This window comes from Rhineura floridana, chromosome 11, assembly GCF_030035675.1.
Source record: "Rhineura floridana isolate rRhiFlo1 chromosome 11, rRhiFlo1.hap2, whole genome shotgun sequence".
Taxonomy (NCBI): Eukaryota; Metazoa; Chordata; class Lepidosauria; order Squamata; family Rhineuridae; genus Rhineura; species Rhineura floridana.
Window position 1 is genome coordinate 54119950 of NC_084490.1, and position 16738 is coordinate 54136687.

The window sequence follows — 16738 nt, forward strand, 5'->3', positions numbered from 1 at the left end:
GGAGAGAGACAGGAGGAGTGTGACTCTGTTGATTCTCCTTGATCTCTCAGTGGCTTTCGATACCATCGACTATGGTATCCTTCTGGGAAGACTGGCAGAGTTGGGAGTGGGAGGGACTGCATGGCGGTGGTTCCACTCCTACTTGGTGGGTCGTCTCCAGAAGGTGGTGCTTGGGGAACATTGCTCGGCACCCTGAACTCTCCAGTATGGGGTTCCGCAGGGGTCAGTTCTGTCCCCCATGCTGTTCAACATCTACATGAAACCGTTGGGTGCGGTCATCTGGAGCATTGGACTGTGTTGCCATCAGTATGCTGATGACATGCAGCTCTATTTCTCCTTTTCATCTTCTTCAGGTGAGGCTGTCAACGTGCTGAACCAGTGCCTGGCTGCAACAATGGACTGGATGAGGGCTAATAAACTGAGGCTCAATCCAGACAAGACTGAGATGCTGCAAGTGGGTGGTTCTTCTGACTGGATGGTGGATGTCCAACCTGTCCTGGATGGGGTTGCACTCCCCCTGAAGGAGCAGGTTCGTAGCTTGGGGGTTCTCCTAGAACCATCTCTGTCACTTGAGGCTCAGGTAGCCTCAGTGGCACAGAGTGCCTTCTACCAACTTTGGTTGGTGGCCCAGCTACGCCCCTATCTGGACAGGGACAACCTGGCTTCAGTTGTCCATGCTCTGGTAACCTCCAAGCTAGATTACTGCAATGCGGTCTATGGGGTCTGCCTTTGAAGACGGTTCGGAAACTGCAGCTTGTGCAAAATGCAGCAGCCAGATTGGTAACAGGGACCAGACAGTCCGAACATATAAAATCGATTCTGGCCCACTTGCACTGGCTGCCTGTATGTTTCCGAGCTCGACTCAAGTTGCTGGTTTTAACCTATAAAGCCTTACACGGCTTGGGACCACAATACCTGATGGAACGCCTCTCCCAATACGAACCCACCCGTACACTATGCTCAACATCCAAGGCCCTCCTCCGGGTGCCTACTCCGAGGGAAGCTGGGAGTCTGGCAATAAGGGAGAGGGCCTTTTCAGTGGTGGCCCCCAAATTATGGAATTATCTTCTTGACAATCTGTGCCTGGTGCCAACACTGTTATCTTTTCAGCGCCAGGTCAAGACTTTCCTCTTCTCCCAGGCATTTTATCATGTGTTCTTAAATTGTTTTAAATTGTGTTTTAAATTGTTTTTAAAAGATGTGTTTTTAAATTTGTGTATTTGTTTTTAATGTTTTTAGTTATTGTAAACCGCCCAGAGAGCTTCAGCTATGGGGCAGTATATAAATACAATAAATAAATAAATCATGCTGGGAAGCAAAGCTTGTAAGAGCAGTTCTTTTTAAGCAGCCTAGCAAAAATCCCACCAATGTTACTAGCCCACAAACATTTAGTTATTGATAATTATTTCTATCCCACCTTCACCCCATGATTACAGGGCAAGTCGGTGGGGGGAGGAGGGGTCCTGGCAGAATCCATTAAGGCCAACAGTAGATGGAGCCAGAGTCAGTAACAGGCAGAACCCCCTAATTCTAGTTTTGTCCCCATCCTTCTCCCTGCTGAGTTCTACAAGAGCAATACTGAGACTAAGGAGGAGGAAGCTGTCAGACAGTGCCATCCCTTGGGCTGGTTGTAATAAGTGCGAAGGCAGGGTGGTGGCGGCTGCTGAGAGCAGACTAAGGTTGGTGTAGCAGTGGCCCATTTGCCCCTATGATGTATGTGTGTGCTCTGTGTATGCATGTGTTCATGCTGTGTGTGTGTCTGGTTTGTGCATAGATGTTGCCATTACCTTTTTTTCTTGGCCATGCCCACCATTGGAGGATTGGCCACGAGGGCATACAGCCCTTGGACTGAAAAAAAGTTCCCCATGTGCCAATTCAAATCAAGCTCATTTGTGGCACATCCAACAAAAGAGGGCTGCACCAATAAGAGGAACAATGCAACAGGTAAAGTAGTTGTCATTTAATAAACAGTCCCCAACATGTTTTAATATCTTTGTACAAGGAAATGATTACAAAAAGATGCCATTGCATCTCTAATGACAAAAAGATGCCAGTGCATCTTTACCTGTGACTGATTTTGATGGAAAGGTAAGGAGTTTTCATGTTTTATGATGTGTGGAGGAGCAGCTGCTGTGAGAGCTAGGATAGCATAGTAATTAACAGACTGAGGCTGAAATCCTATACACTCACCTTGGAGCAAATTTCATTGGACACACGGGACTTACTTCTGCATAAATACTCATAGGATTGTGTTATGAGTCATAAAACAAGAAGACCTTGCTTTGATTCTCTGTTTTGCTATACATTTATTTAGGAGACCTTAGGCAAGCTGCTCTCTTTTGTCCCCTATCTGCCATACAGATATGATTCTATAAAGGTATAATTCTTCTGGCCTCAACCAGATGTCCGGCATTTAGTGTCATTTGTCCATACTATGGAACACTCTTCCAGCAGAGATTTAGTAGGCATCCTTCCTTGTGGTTTTCAGAAACCTCTTGAAGATTTCTTTTATGCCAACAGGCCTATGCAGTTAAAAAAATTATTTAAGTAACCAGACATTTTAATGATTGCTTTTTGTTGCTTTCATTTTTTAAAAATGTTTTTATATTGCTGTACGCCTCTGATATTTTATGAGGTGGTATATAAATATTTTAATCAACAAATAATTCTATATGTAAGGTAAAGTGTATGTATATTACATAAACTCCTCTGAATACTCAAAAGCATTATGCAAATAGTTTTACAGTAGAATACTGAATATTCAAGTCAAGTCAAGTCAATTTATTGTACTAGCCAAAGGCCATGACAAATACATTAAAAACGTAAAAACATACAGAGGTATGTAAAAGTATAGAGAACAAATTACTGTTGCAACAAATAATATAAAAGAATTTCAGAGTTACCATCAGCAAGCTCAGTTTAAGACTCTGAATCTCCCAATTTGTAGCAATTTTATCTAGTTCTAATCTTTTTCGCAGCAAGCGCAAAAAGAGCCACTTTGTATGTCATGTAACCATTAGTATCACTCAGGAAGAATTGTATTGATTCTACAAGGGCATTCCCACTTCCCTGAGACAACAGAGGTTTCAAGAATCTCTCTCTTGGGTGCCCGTACAGAGGACTACTGAATATATACAGTATTTGATGAACTCCTACAAAATGTCCCTAGATGTCACTGTTGCTCCAACACTTCCTTTTGTCTATTGATTCTGTCCAGTACTATTTTGGCCAGTTCATCCTTTTGTCTATTATAAAGCTATTAAAGATTTGATATAAATATCAAAACATAGGGGGAAAGACAAATGCTCCATATAAAAGCCACCTTTCTGTAACATAAAATAAGTTTACAATAGGCAGATGATTACCTTCTACATAGGGTTCAAATTGGCCATAACTTAGTTGCAAAAAGTTCTTTATAAAAACAACGAATGTGGTCCATATTTCATTAACAAGTTCAAATGCATTTGAAGATTCACAGAATGCTATCAGTGTAAATAATAGATTATCCCACAATTTCCCCAGGCATTCTTGTTTTGAAGATCTCTGCATTTACAATGATAAGCACAGGCCAGTCTAGCAATCAGTAGATTAGAGTATTTAATACTGCCTCATGTTTCTTTCTGAAGATTAGACCTGCCCTGCTGTAAAACTGAGAATGGTTTATGTTTTATCCCAGATTTCGCTGAGCAATTTCACTGGGTAATCCTGCCTCCCAGTATTGTGGAAAAAAACCCTCTTCTATCCATTTATAATTTTATAACCCTCGATCATGCTCACAACCCATTTCCCCCTCAAAACTGTAGTATTTCCTCATTGGAAAGTAGTCCAATCCACTTATTATTTAGTTTGTAGAATATTTAGATTTGCTTCAGAATTTTTATTTCTTCAGCAACAATTTGTGTTGTATTAAAGCTGTCAATGGGTTAAAAGCAAAAAACAGACAAATGAATAAGACAAGCAAGCCAAATTTGTGGGCTGAATCAATTTGATTTTATTTATGTGTACCACAGTCTTGACTTCATTACATTATTGCCACAGCAGACTTGTTTTCCACCAAATTTACACAGCCCTGCCCCTCTGATCCCAGCCCCACTTCCTGGCACCTCTCCTTCCTTCCATAAATCCATACCAGTTGATAACAAAGCTGGAAGAGGGCATGTGGAATGGTAGGGGGGGGAGGTTGGAAAATCTGAGAGGATAAATCTCTTGTATGAATGGAAAAGGAGTAACTTGACATTGATACTGCATAGGGATGTGCTAGAATTCCATTCAATATGGATTTAGTACTGAATTTTCCATTAATTTGCTTATTTTCTATCACTGCAGATGGGATTTTTATGTAGTGATTTTCTGCAGCTATTTTTGAAAACATTTTTAAAATCCAAAATAACAATATTAAGAATAATAATTTTATTTATATTTTCTTTCCTTTATTGATATTTCCTTTCAAAATATCAATAGTTTTGGAAGGGACAAAAACCCATTGGTAAAAGCAGCAGATAGTGGACAAAGAACAAACTCAAATCTATACCAGCCTGTTAGGTTGACAGAATGCTTTTGAAGTGGCACCAGGCACTGGATCCCTACTACTGAGTGAACTCACCTTCTGATAGTAAACCTGTATTCCTAGGGATGGGATCTATTGGCTGGTGCCAGTTTGAAAAATTCCATCAACCAAACAGGCTGGCATCAATTCGAGTTCATTCTTGATCTGCTAAATGCTGCTTTTACCAATTCATGGGTGTTTTTTTCACTTGGACAAAATATTGGTATTAATATATTTTTGAAGGAAATATCCATATTTTAAAAGGAAATATTGATAACTGTTCATTCTTAAAATTGATATTTTAGATGCAGATATTTTAAAGAAAAGTCCATTTTCAAAAACAGCAGTGGAAACTCACTACATTAAAATCTGATCCTCAACGACTTAGGAAAATTCAGTACCAAATGGAAAATTCAATACCAAATCTGAATTGGGTGGAATTCTAGCACATCCCCAATTGTCACTCCCAAAAGATTGTGTTAATTGCAGCACTGAGCTTCCTTTTCTTAATTCCAGAGTAAGGAGTTTGTGACAGAAATGTACAACACTTTGACTGCTGCAACCAGCATGTATGTGGGAAGCATAGGGTGACAGAAGCACTGGTGTGAGCAGTGGAGTGGGAATCAGAGGAAGGAGATTTAGATTGCTGCTGCTCCCACTCCTTTAAATCATCACAGGTCTCAGGTCAAGCAGCCACAATGGCTTTTGAGAGTCTCCCCGCCCCCCACCGTGAGGATGGCCAATTGTGAAAATACCTGAGTCTATCAGAATAGTTCACAGCCCAATTTGGATGGGGGAATTTGGCTATCTGTATTGGGCAATGAGGGTTTCATTAGCCAGGCTGCTTCAGCACATTCCCAACCTCCTTCAAAAAACCTGAGGAAAATATTTTAGGTCACTCAGGACACTGATGTCTCATCTCCTTAAGGTGAATCTTTGGTTCCCTGAGTGAAAAGCAGGAGGTGAGAAGAACTTACCTACAGGGGGAACATCTGAGGATTGTGGAGCACGGGGGACAATGACAATTCAGAGACATATAACACATCTTGATAAGGGGATTCCTGCTTTATGTGGTACAAATGAGCCTATGAAGATACCTGAGCCAAGCTACTGGGCCATTAGGCCTGCTATTATTCACTCTGACTGGAAGCAACTTTCCCAAGTCTTATTAGAGAGAGAGGTCTTCTCCAGCATTGCTACATAACATCCTTTTAACCAAAATGCTGTAGATTAAACCAGAGACCATTTGTATGCAAAAGAAATGTTCTACCAATGAACTATGGCCCTTGCTCAAACCCACCCCAATATGATCAAGTGGGTCTGTAGCCATACATTCAAAGGTGAGGAATGTTGTGTGAAGCACTATCCAGGGCTTAATTTGAGCCAGAAGCTCAGCCTAGAACATGTGAGATTATAATGTAAGAAGTACTTTCAGGCATATGCAGGGTGCCTTTTTTTCTTTACCAAACTGAGCCCTTCACATACCTATGAATGATTAGGGAGGGTCACAAAATGTCCAGGCAAGCTTGAATACGCAACAGCATCTCTTTTCTAGAAATTAAACACCAGAGATCTATGGGGATAAGGATGACAAGAGGTATATTCTAAAAACAATATGCAATACTTTCTTCTAGTACAGTAAAAACTAGTTGTTTGGAATGGGTTCTGAAAATATTTTTTTCCTCAAAGTACTTTCTATTTCTGAAGTTCAGCCCCATCATGTTCACAACTGTATCAGCGGCACTACAGGGCCATGGGACTCCATAATTCCCACAATGAGTTCCCAGTCCCCCTTTCTGAAAGCTTTTCAACTAGGAGTCGGGGTCCGTGGTAACTATATCTCCAATGGATCCTTGTAGCAGGAATGATGGCAAGCAATGCCTAAGGCATGATGGAGGCCCTGCAGCAAAGTTTTCCCATGGCCACTTGAGCCACTGACTGGCAAATTTGGATGAAAAGGGGAAAAGGCTGGCAACAGCAAGAGATAGATTTCATTAGCTGTGCCATTTCAAGCCAGGCCTGAAACTTCAGAGGGAGTTTGGGTTCAGTTAGCAATCAGCTCAGGTAATCTGAATTGGTGAAGTTTGTTTCTGAACCCTCACTCCACTAGTAAAACCCTTTTAGATTATGTACCTCAACATTCCTGCCCCTTAATTTTATTAAACTAGAGTGTCCTGTGACTCTCCCCCCCCCCGAGTTGTACAATGCTGTTCCCACTGATGAGAGAGGCCTGCTTTCTCCTTCAGTGTACGGGTCCAGCCCACAGTAGTAGATGAGCTGAGGTAAACAGAGAATCTTGAAATAATCATAGTGCAGTCATTCTCACGTGATAGTGGAACAACACAAAGCAAAGGCTCTTGAACAATGTGAGCAACAGCACACACACACACCCCACAACACACATGCCAGCACAACACAGATTGTTCTGTAAACTTGAGCAGGGAAGGCCCTGTAAAGCCTTGTCTTCCTTCATGAATTTCCCCGGTAAGTGATGTTGGTGAAGGTGGAGGTAGCTCCCTTGTACAATGGGTTGTTGGCCTGCAACAGAAAAACAGTAGTGCAAAGGAGTCAGAACAAACCATATCCTGTATCTGCCAATTAATAGGCCATTGTCAAAGGTTGTGTTTGTGCTATAGACTTAACTGGTTTAACTGTCATTCTCTCACCCCAGTGATCCCAGACAAATGTTATTCTGTGAGAGGGGGTTTGCAATCTCTAATTACGGGGCAGGACTCTCACTGTTCTCACCAAAACTGCAATCACAGGTTTCTTTGAGGAAGCTGTCACACACCCAAAACACATGATATGGGGAGATGCATCCCATTATAATTTCCCAGTAGCATGTATTTGAGAACATGACATGCCATCATTGTATTAGTGTTTCTCTCCCATCCCCTGGAGGCATTAGCCAATGAAGCAGAGCAAGGGGCAGGAAATGCTAATTGCAATGATGTCTAATAATAATGTTTTTTCAATGGCATGCTGCTGGGGAGACATGGAGTAAATGTGAGTTAGTGATACCCACATTGTTTCTCCATATGATCTAGTTTAAAAACTGGTATAAACCAATTAAATTGGTCATGTGGATGACCTACAGTCAAAATTAGGAATGCTGGAGTATGGAAGCTGAAATAAGGATCACTACAAGATGCTCCCCCTTCTCTGTAGGAGAAATGTTGTAGGGTTTTTCTCTGGCCCATCACATCATTCTTATAGTTCTCACCGTGTCCCATCTGGCCCTGGCCCGCTCTTCTTCAAATTTGGCAAACTCCCGCCGGTCGTGGATAGTTATAAGCAGTTTCCAGATGAGCAGGGTAGCCAAACCAATAAGCAAGATGGCTCCAGTCACCGAAAGGAGAACTACCAGGATGTCAGGCCCCTTAGGACAGTCTACAAGAGAGACATGTCATTAAACAGAGCTGTGAAGCTTCCTATATTTCCCGCTGTGGTATATTCACCGCCCTCCCCAAACCCATACCCACATCCACACTTGCTTGAGCTGCTATGCCAAAGGAGATCTGAAGAGGAACAGCAATAATTGTCATCTGATATGGGAGTGGCCCCCTTGCTTGATTCACCAGATGCATTTGCTCTATAAGTGCATCCTCAGGATTCTTGCTCTCTGCTTCTGGTTATGAAAGTCTGGATTGAGGGATGGTCCTATTTTGCAGCAGGGGGTAGTGATAAATGGCCTTTTGCAGCCAGCTTAAGGTTTTGGTTCACACATGCATGCTCAACATCCCTTCATGACTGCAACATCAAGTAATGACTTTCATGTGTGAATGATCCATCACGGCTTCCAATTACCACACTTTTCAGTGGAGTTTGTCTACATATTCTGCTGCTAGTCATCAACAGCTGGACATGCATGTGTGAATCAATGTGTGAATCAGCTCTATGAAGTTTTTGAGAAGCACTTCTCCTGGGCCCATTTGCTAAAGGCTCAGCCTGACTAAGGGGGGCATTTTAGGTGAGATCTGCTTTAGCCTTGAGAAGGAAGAGCGAATACCTTTGGTGTAATCATCAAAAGAAAGGCTTTTGTCAGATTCTGACAAAAGATTATCATGGAACACCTTTTGTCTTTTGTCTCAGCCTAGTTCTTATCTTATGCTTACATTCTCTCTAATCCAGGTTTACTACTATACTGCTAAATCAGACATGAGAGAATCTCTCATCTAGATGCAGCCCAGGACAAGGATTTAAGTGGCAGAGAATCAGATCCAAGATGGACACTAGCAAAACTTTCCTACAGCCAAATCAGCACAGCAACACAGTAAGAAACCCTACAGTGTCAGAGACAAATATGGGCTATTCGTTTACAATGACTCAGGCAATGGTGATCCTGTCCCAGAGAAAACTGCAGGTCTCAACAATCTTTGATGATATTTTGATGAACCAGTTGCTACGACAACATCCTTCCCAGAAACCTTACTGAGCAGCCAACTCTCCTAGCCATTCTTTCTATTGGATTTGTTTACTATTTGGGGTGTTTCACAGTCCCAGGGTATATCAGGAGGAGTGACAGCTTTTGTGGTTTCCCACCAGGCATTAGCTGGTTTTAAAATTGTTCCCTGCTGAGGGGCCTTGAAATACAGGGGCCTTGGGATACAGTTAGATGTCAACTTCCTGCTTGCAGTGCAGTTGCATCTGAGTCAACAGTCAATACCCCGTGGCTAAGGATGTGTGTGCCTGCGTGTATATCTTTGCATGAATTGCACAACCAAACATTGGCTTTATCATCCTCTTTGAGGGTTATAAAGGCCTCTGGGGCTTCTGCTCACAGGCCCTGTCATGCAGGAGGAAGGAACTATTGCATTGCTGGAGGCTATCACAGACTCCATGCCCTCACTCACCTTGCTGATCTATCTGCAGGCAGAGACATGGAGAGCATTTGGTAACCTAAGCAAAAAGAATTAAGTGCCTGATTCATAGTATTTGTGCTTTTATTATTGTAAGCTTCTCTGGGGACCCTTTCAAGGGTCTAAAGGCGAGGAATAAACTATTTTATACATGGTTGTTTTGCTTAATATATTTTGTCTCAGCTAATTGGCTACTGCCCACCCCTGCTCAAAATATTCCTATCCTGGACGTTCATTCTCCAACTTTACTACACTTAGCTTCCGAGAGACCTCTTGTTCTGGAATTGTATGAGGTTTAGGGATGGGATCTGTTAGCTGGTGCCACTTTGAAAGCACTCCATCAACCTAACAGGCAGTATCAATTCAAGTTCGTTCTTTGTCTGTTATCAGCTGCTTTTACCAGTCAGATTTCCCCTCTCCAAAAATATTAATATTGATATTTTTCAAAATGTTGATATTTTGAAAGAAAATATTGATATTTTGAAAGAAAATATTGATATTTTGAAAGGAAATATCAATAAATGAAAGGAAATATCAATATTTTGAAAGAAAATATCAATAAATGAAAGAAAATATCAATATTTTGAAAAAAAATATTGATAAAGGAAAGCAGTTTCACCATAGCCTCCTCCTTCTCTGCTGTGACTAAGGCTGGCCAGTTTTTACATTAGCACGCAAGCAGAAGCTGGTTATTTTCTTTTTGGAAAGGAAAAGAGGAAAGCACCTTTCATTGCCCCCCCTCCTCCTAGAGTCAACATAGGTGAGACATGCCTTTTTTCCTCCCGCTTGGAGTTTGCATTATTTGAGTGGTGGAGGGTGGCAGAGTGAGAGCGCTGTAGTGCTATGTTGTGCTGTGAGTAAAAACAGTAAAAGAACAATATATTTGAGGGAATATTTGGTGGGGGGGGAACAGGGAAAGCCACTGAGGTTCAGAGCAAACAGGATCACTCCACAAAGATGGAGAATATGCAGACCACTGAAAAATCCGGTGCTAAATCCAAATTCAGCAGAATTCTCGCCCAGTTTCCCTTTCCTTCAAACCACACTTTTTCCATGAAGCTTTTAGCTTAACCCTCATCCCTACAGAAACAGTTTAAGTACATGCTGCTGTGTTTGCACATATTCATTCTTGATTACACTGACATATCCCTTACTTCTCCTTAATACATCACTGAGAAATCATGGCTTGCCCCCATACATAGGAAAGAGAGAAGAGGGATACAAGTTTTAGGCCTGGCGTTTTCATCTTGCAAATGAAGCACTGCCAGCTGATCCAAAATTCAAACTTTTTTTTTTAATGGCTTTTGGCCCCCACCTGGCTCCTCAATGACGTAGAGAATGGACTTGCCACTGGAGTCTTCATAGTACTGGAAGTGTACCACACAGTCATTCTCATCCTTGTAAGTACAATTTACAGCATCTTTCCCCTTGTCTCCTGCACAAGAGAGAAAAGAACATGAAAACATTTAGTCCTACACAAAGTCTTCAGCAGCTGCCACAAGATGTCCTTGGAAGATTCAAAATCAGGGCTAGGGGTGCCACATGCATTCAAATTAGGGGCACTGAAAAAGTGACTGTCCCTATTCAAATGCTCACAAGCAGAGCTGAAGTGAGTGGGACCCTACTTGAACCCTCCTTGCCTTGAATCTGCCAGCCTGGGTTTTCAGTTCAGCACTAACAGAGATTCAGGGTTCAGGGAGGGGGCTCTTATAATCTATATGGATTCCATCTATTTTGGAGTGCCCAACTACTTGAGCCCTGTTTTTCAGTGTTTGTAGCTAGTGCTGTGTTATAGGTAGAGATAAAGAAGCAGCCTTCTCCATCCTGGTGCCATCCAGATGTTTTGAAGTACAACACCCATCAAGCCCCTGGCTGGGGCTATGGCAGTTGTATTCCAAAACATCTGGAAGGCACCAGGTTGCGGAATCCCTTTCTGAGCTGATAGAGGTGGTCTTAGATTTGCTGTCAAGGACTCCTAGTGTGGTGGTCCTAGGATTTTACCATTCATGCCAAGGCTGCCTCATCAGAGGTGGCTCAGGATTTGATGGCTGCAATGACAATGTGGGCATAACTGTCCCCACATCTCACTGGCTGAACGCATGTGGCAGGTCACACTCTAGAACAAGTATTCTGAACTGACCAGAATGATAGTGGTCTAGATGTGAGGGCATTTATCCTTACTCTCTTGTCATGGTCAGATCATTTTCTGGTGAGATTTAGGGTTGTAGCCATCATCTCAGATCCCAGTGCATCCCAAAGAACAGTCTTCCCCAACCACAGGATCCCCCAGATATCTTTGGACTACAACCCCCATCATCCCGACTAGTGGGGATTATAGCACAACACCACCTAGAAACCCAAGTTTGTGGAAAGCTGCCATAAACAAATGGAGTCTGATGGATCCCTGAGAGTCCTTCCAGTTGGTATTATTGGTGCTCTTATCAAAGCCCTCATTTCTTTGTGGGCTATCTTCATCTTTCTATGAAGATGACTTGGGCAGCTGACATGATCACTTCTAAGTGCCCTCTCCCACTGTGTAAAGCTTGGTTGGCTCCTTGATTCATCAAGGGAGCTGTGGATGATGAAACAGGCTGGGAGACAGCTGGATGCAGACAGCATAAGACTTGCAGCAAATATGATTTAATGTAAGGAAAGGCCTATTATTGAGCCTTCCACGTGGCAGTGAAGAAACAGAACTTTATCACCACCATTGCATCCTCAGAGTGTATTCCAGTGGAGCTTTCCTGAATGGTCAAGGCCCTTCTCCAACTAGATGTGCAGGATGTTGTTAAATAACCATCAGAAGTGTGCTGTGACACATTTGCTAAATTGCTGTGAGCTTAAAATCACTTGCATCTGCTCCAACTTGGATGCTATGGAATGTCTGTTCAGTCTGGGGATGTGCCGAGACCAATATCTGGTTCTGTTTTGTTGGATAATATAACCTGAGGATGTAAACAGAGGGCTTAGAGGTATACACCCTAATACTTTCGTTCTTGCCCCTTAAGGCTAATTACATTTAGCAGGAGGGGATTGACTGGCTGGGTCCAGGATATCATTGACGGTTCCTTACAAGAGGTGTTTGTGAAATTACTCCTTAAGAAATCCTCAGTGGAGCCTGAGAATTTTAGCTAGTCACAGATATTCTTGGGAAGGGTGCTTGAGCAGATTCTCCTGGATGAGACAGACTATCTCAATCCATTTCAATCTGGCGTTGGCATGGTAATTGCTTTGGTCACTCAAATAGATAGCCTACACTGGGAGATGGTTAGGGGTATTCATCTCCATTAACTCTCCTGTATCTTTCATTGGTCTTTAGATACCATTGAACATGTCATCCTTCCAGATGGAATCTGTGGGGTAGGAGTTGGGAATATGGTGATGGTTCCACTCATACTGCAGAGTAATTTCCAAAAATGTAGTGCTGGGGCTCTTCTGCTTAACTCCATAGCATTTATACTACAGGGTTCCATCTGATCCTCCATGAATTTTGGCATCTACATGAAGCTACTGGGGCAGGTCATCTGCGGCCATGGAGTGAGGTGCCACCAGTACACTGATAATACTGAGCTCTATTCCTCCTTAACTGCAGAGTCAAGTAAGGCAGTAGAAATGAAGTACACTGGTTGGATAAGGGCCAATAAAATGAAGCTCATTCCTGATAAGACAGAGGTCCTGTGTTTGGATGGTTTACATGTTCAAGGAGATTAAAACCTGTTCTGGATGGTGCAGCGCTACAGGATTAGGTTCACTATTTGGGGGTATTTTTAGACCCAGCTTTGTTACTGAAGGCCCAAGTGTCCTCAGTAGCACAGAGTGCCAACTGTAACTTCCTCTAGACAAGAGCAGCCTGGCCGTAATTATCCATGCTCTGGGAACTTCTTGTCTAAAGTACTGTAATGCATTATATGTAGTGCTGCACTTGAAGATGGTTCAGAAATTGCAGTTAGGGTAAGGCTGAGAAACAGAACAGCGAGGGAAGGGTATGTAAAGGAGAAGGAGAGCTGGAAAAAAGAAAACAGAGACAAGAAGGGACAAATAATAGAAGGGGAATTGAATTTGACATACTGATGTAAAACTAACCAACCAATTCGTTGGCTGTATGCTTTTAATCCCTATATCTAAACTAGTGGCCACCACCACATTCTATGATAATGAATTCCTGAAGTCACTTATGTATTATGTTGATCCTGAAGCTACTGCCAGTCAATTTCTTTGGGTGTTCCTGAGTGCTGGCATATGGTAATCAATTAGTGCACATTGCCTTAAAATATGGAGGTTGCATTTGCTTATCATGGCTAATAACTATTGATGCACATATCCCCCTCAATGAATTTGTCTAATCTCTTTCTAGAGGTCACCTAAGCTTGAGGCCATTGCTGTCTCTTGTTACATATACATTGCATGCAGAAGTTTTTCCGTCTGTCATCAGGAAGCTTCTGCTAAAAGAAAGGATGGCAGTCGGGTAGAACAGGAGAGAAAGAACTGGGCAGGGGAGTGGGGGCAAGGACTCATCACTCGAGAAAGGACAGTTGTCATCACTTCGTGCAGCAGATACCAATCTTGCTTCTTACGCACCAAGCTCCTGTACCAATTCAATCTCATCCCGGCAGTTCTGGCTGCAGGTCTCTTGCTCCATCAGGATCCCTCTTTCAAACTTCTTGCATTCCACACACTCCCTATGTAAGAGGAAGAAGCAGGTTACAGTGAGAACACTAAACCAGGTATACAGATGCTGGCTGCCATTCCAAACCCCATTCCTGTAAAACCAGAGACTAGATTCAGATTTCAGCAGGAGCTGCGGTGACCCACTCCTCTGACTCCACTCGGCCAAGGTATGCGTTCCTCCCTCTCACAGTATGTCAAACATTCAGGGTTGCAACATCTCAGGGTTTGACATGGCAACTACTTCAGAGGGAGAGGCGAGATAGCACAAGCCACTCTCATCAGCTCTGATCAGCTGCCATTTCGCTCCTCCTCTCCCTGGGCTGTCATCTATTAGTAGCCATTCCACCTGGTTACAGTGGAGGGAGAGGTAGGATAGCATGATCCACTCCATCAGCTGGGCTGAGAGACCAGCTATCATTTGCCTCTTCTCTTCCCTGAACTGTCTAACTTTCCAGCTGGTCATCATAAGAACAATTATGTAACTTTAAAAACTGGTGCCTGAATTAGGGCTCCTGCAGACGTCCTTTTTATTGTGCATTCATAATGGTTTGTGGTCCTGATGCTATTGAGTTGGTCATATACGATCCCACTTTCAATATTGCTTGCACCTGCAAAAGTTTAGGGGTGGTCACACTGCTTCATTTCTAATCAGTGCATATCCCGCAACTTCCTGCTGAAATCCCATAACTTTTTATAGCACAAATGTTCTGATTTATTTTTCCCCCACTTGCGTTGCGCTATAGCCCACCAGACAGCAATAATGTGGTAGCATTGAGGAAGCATCACAGAACCATCACAGAACTTTGGGGTCCCCGGGGTGGGCTAATTTCTTTATATTGTTTTAAAATTGTCTATTGATGGCCCTGTACTGCCGCTTTTTAAAATGGTTATTGTTGCCTGCACTGTATTTTATTATGTATCTATATTGTACTGTTGAATTTTAATGTTGTACGTCGCCTAGAGTGGTTTCGGCCAGATAGGCGACACAAAAATTAAATTTATTATTATTATTATTAACCAGCTAAAGCAGAATAAATCAACCACTAATGCTCTACTGTTGTGCCAAGGAAATGTTACAAAATACATCTGCTTTAAAGCACCTGTATGAAGGAGCCCTTAGCTAGTTTCTCATCCCTTCCCCATCCCTTTTGTCACGTTAATTAGACTGTACGCCTGCAGGCAGAGACCCACTTAAGAACAAAATCTTTGTACAGTGCCGAAAAAAATGTAATCATTTATAAAACAACAACTGATTCAGGGTTTTAGGCTTCTTTACAGGGTCTTCATGAGAAGGAAGAAAATCTCAGGGTGAGCAGCCAGAAGTGAGGGAGTAGGCTGTTTCCTGCTTAGTTTGATTTAAATGTTTAACTGTTTGCTGACTCCTCACATTTACCCACTTGTAAAGTACCAGGCATAGCCAGGCTCTTCCTCTGATTCACAAAGTCCTATCCTTCGCCCCTCAACAGGTACCATTAAGTTCTGCCCTGCATTGTTCCACCCAATTATCAGTCAGGCACCACCATTTAGTTCCCTGGCTTTGCCCGCCCACCCCTAACTCTCAGGGGTGGAGCCTGGGAGCTAAAAGTTGGCCTTCACAGGTCAGAGGGTAGAGCCTGGTGGAACCCAGTGAGGGCTGAGGGTGGCACCTGGTGAGTCAGGGGGCAGAGTCCAGCCATGCCTGGTGGCAGGGGTTGGATCTCATAGCAACAGTTGCCATCAAACCAGACCGGGTGAAGGAAGCCTGTTCTCTTGCTACTGCCCACTCATCCCAAGCTCTTGGGAAGCCTGAAAAGGAGGTGAAAACCATAACACTTTGGGTCAGACCTACAGAACTGGAACCATTTCACATAAAATCAAGCCTCAGTTTCAGAACTGGCCCACTCCCTTGCTCACTTCTTGATAGTGCAGGCATCAGGGCAGGTTGGGCACTTCTCACAGGTGTTTCCATAAGAGCCAGGCTGGGTACAGACGCATTTCCCACAGGCACAGTACCCACGGCCTTGCCCGCTGCACACCAGCCCGTTGCTAGATATGCAGGTGTCGGTCCGAGTGGTGCAATTGCAGTAGGCTCCTGTCCAGTCGGGGTCACAGGCGCAGTCGCCACAGACACAGTTCCCATGACCTGCAGGCAAACCACAGTGTAAATATGTGCCAGCGTCGGGGGAGCCCAAATGAAAGTGGAAGTGTGTATATGTGTGTGGGGAATTGTCAGAAAAAATCAAATGTGTAGGGACCAGTTTTAGCACTGAAGTTACCACCCCTCTCCCTCCGTCAGGATTTACGTGAAGATAAAACAGGATAACTCCCTATGTTAAATTCAGTAAAATAACCAGCTGGCACAGGCATTCTCTCTAGATTGGGGAAGGTCAAGGCAACAAAGTGTGTACTCTTAACAGTTTAACTCAGTGTTGCTAAATACCAGGGTCTGTCCTTCATTTCACTTCCGTTCATCTGGCCACTGATCCAACTAAACTACTGATGCAGTTAGGCCATTAGCATCCAGAGCGTACACACTGCAGCCAGAAAAAGGTCAGAGGCCCCACAAAAGGCTACCATGGAGATATTCAGAGGAAATATTTTCTCCGAAGAGCCTAGCTCCCCTTCTGCCCACGCACTCCTGGACAGTGAGCAGCAGCCAGCAGCCCCCTCTGCAGGGGAGGAATAA

The 16738-nt window shown here is 43.2% G+C and overlaps 1 protein-coding gene across 1 annotated transcript in view; it reads right to left on the bottom strand.

Annotated features, from left to right (window-relative positions):
* Positions 1 to 2941: 2941 nt before the first annotated feature.
* ITGB3 (integrin subunit beta 3) overlaps positions 2942 to 16738 on the bottom strand; it is a 63018-nt gene continuing 49221 nt past the window's right edge. The window contains exons 11-15 of the mRNA XM_061590894.1: positions 15967 to 16195; positions 13984 to 14084; positions 10721 to 10840; positions 7770 to 7936; positions 2942 to 7084 (exon numbers count right to left, since the gene is read on the bottom strand). Coding sequence (XP_061446878.1) covers positions 7016 to 7084; positions 7770 to 7936; positions 10721 to 10840; positions 13984 to 14084; positions 15967 to 16195 — 686 coding nt within the window. The 3' untranslated portion in view covers positions 2942 to 7015. The remainder of the gene's footprint in view (positions 7085 to 7769; positions 7937 to 10720; positions 10841 to 13983; positions 14085 to 15966; positions 16196 to 16738) is intronic.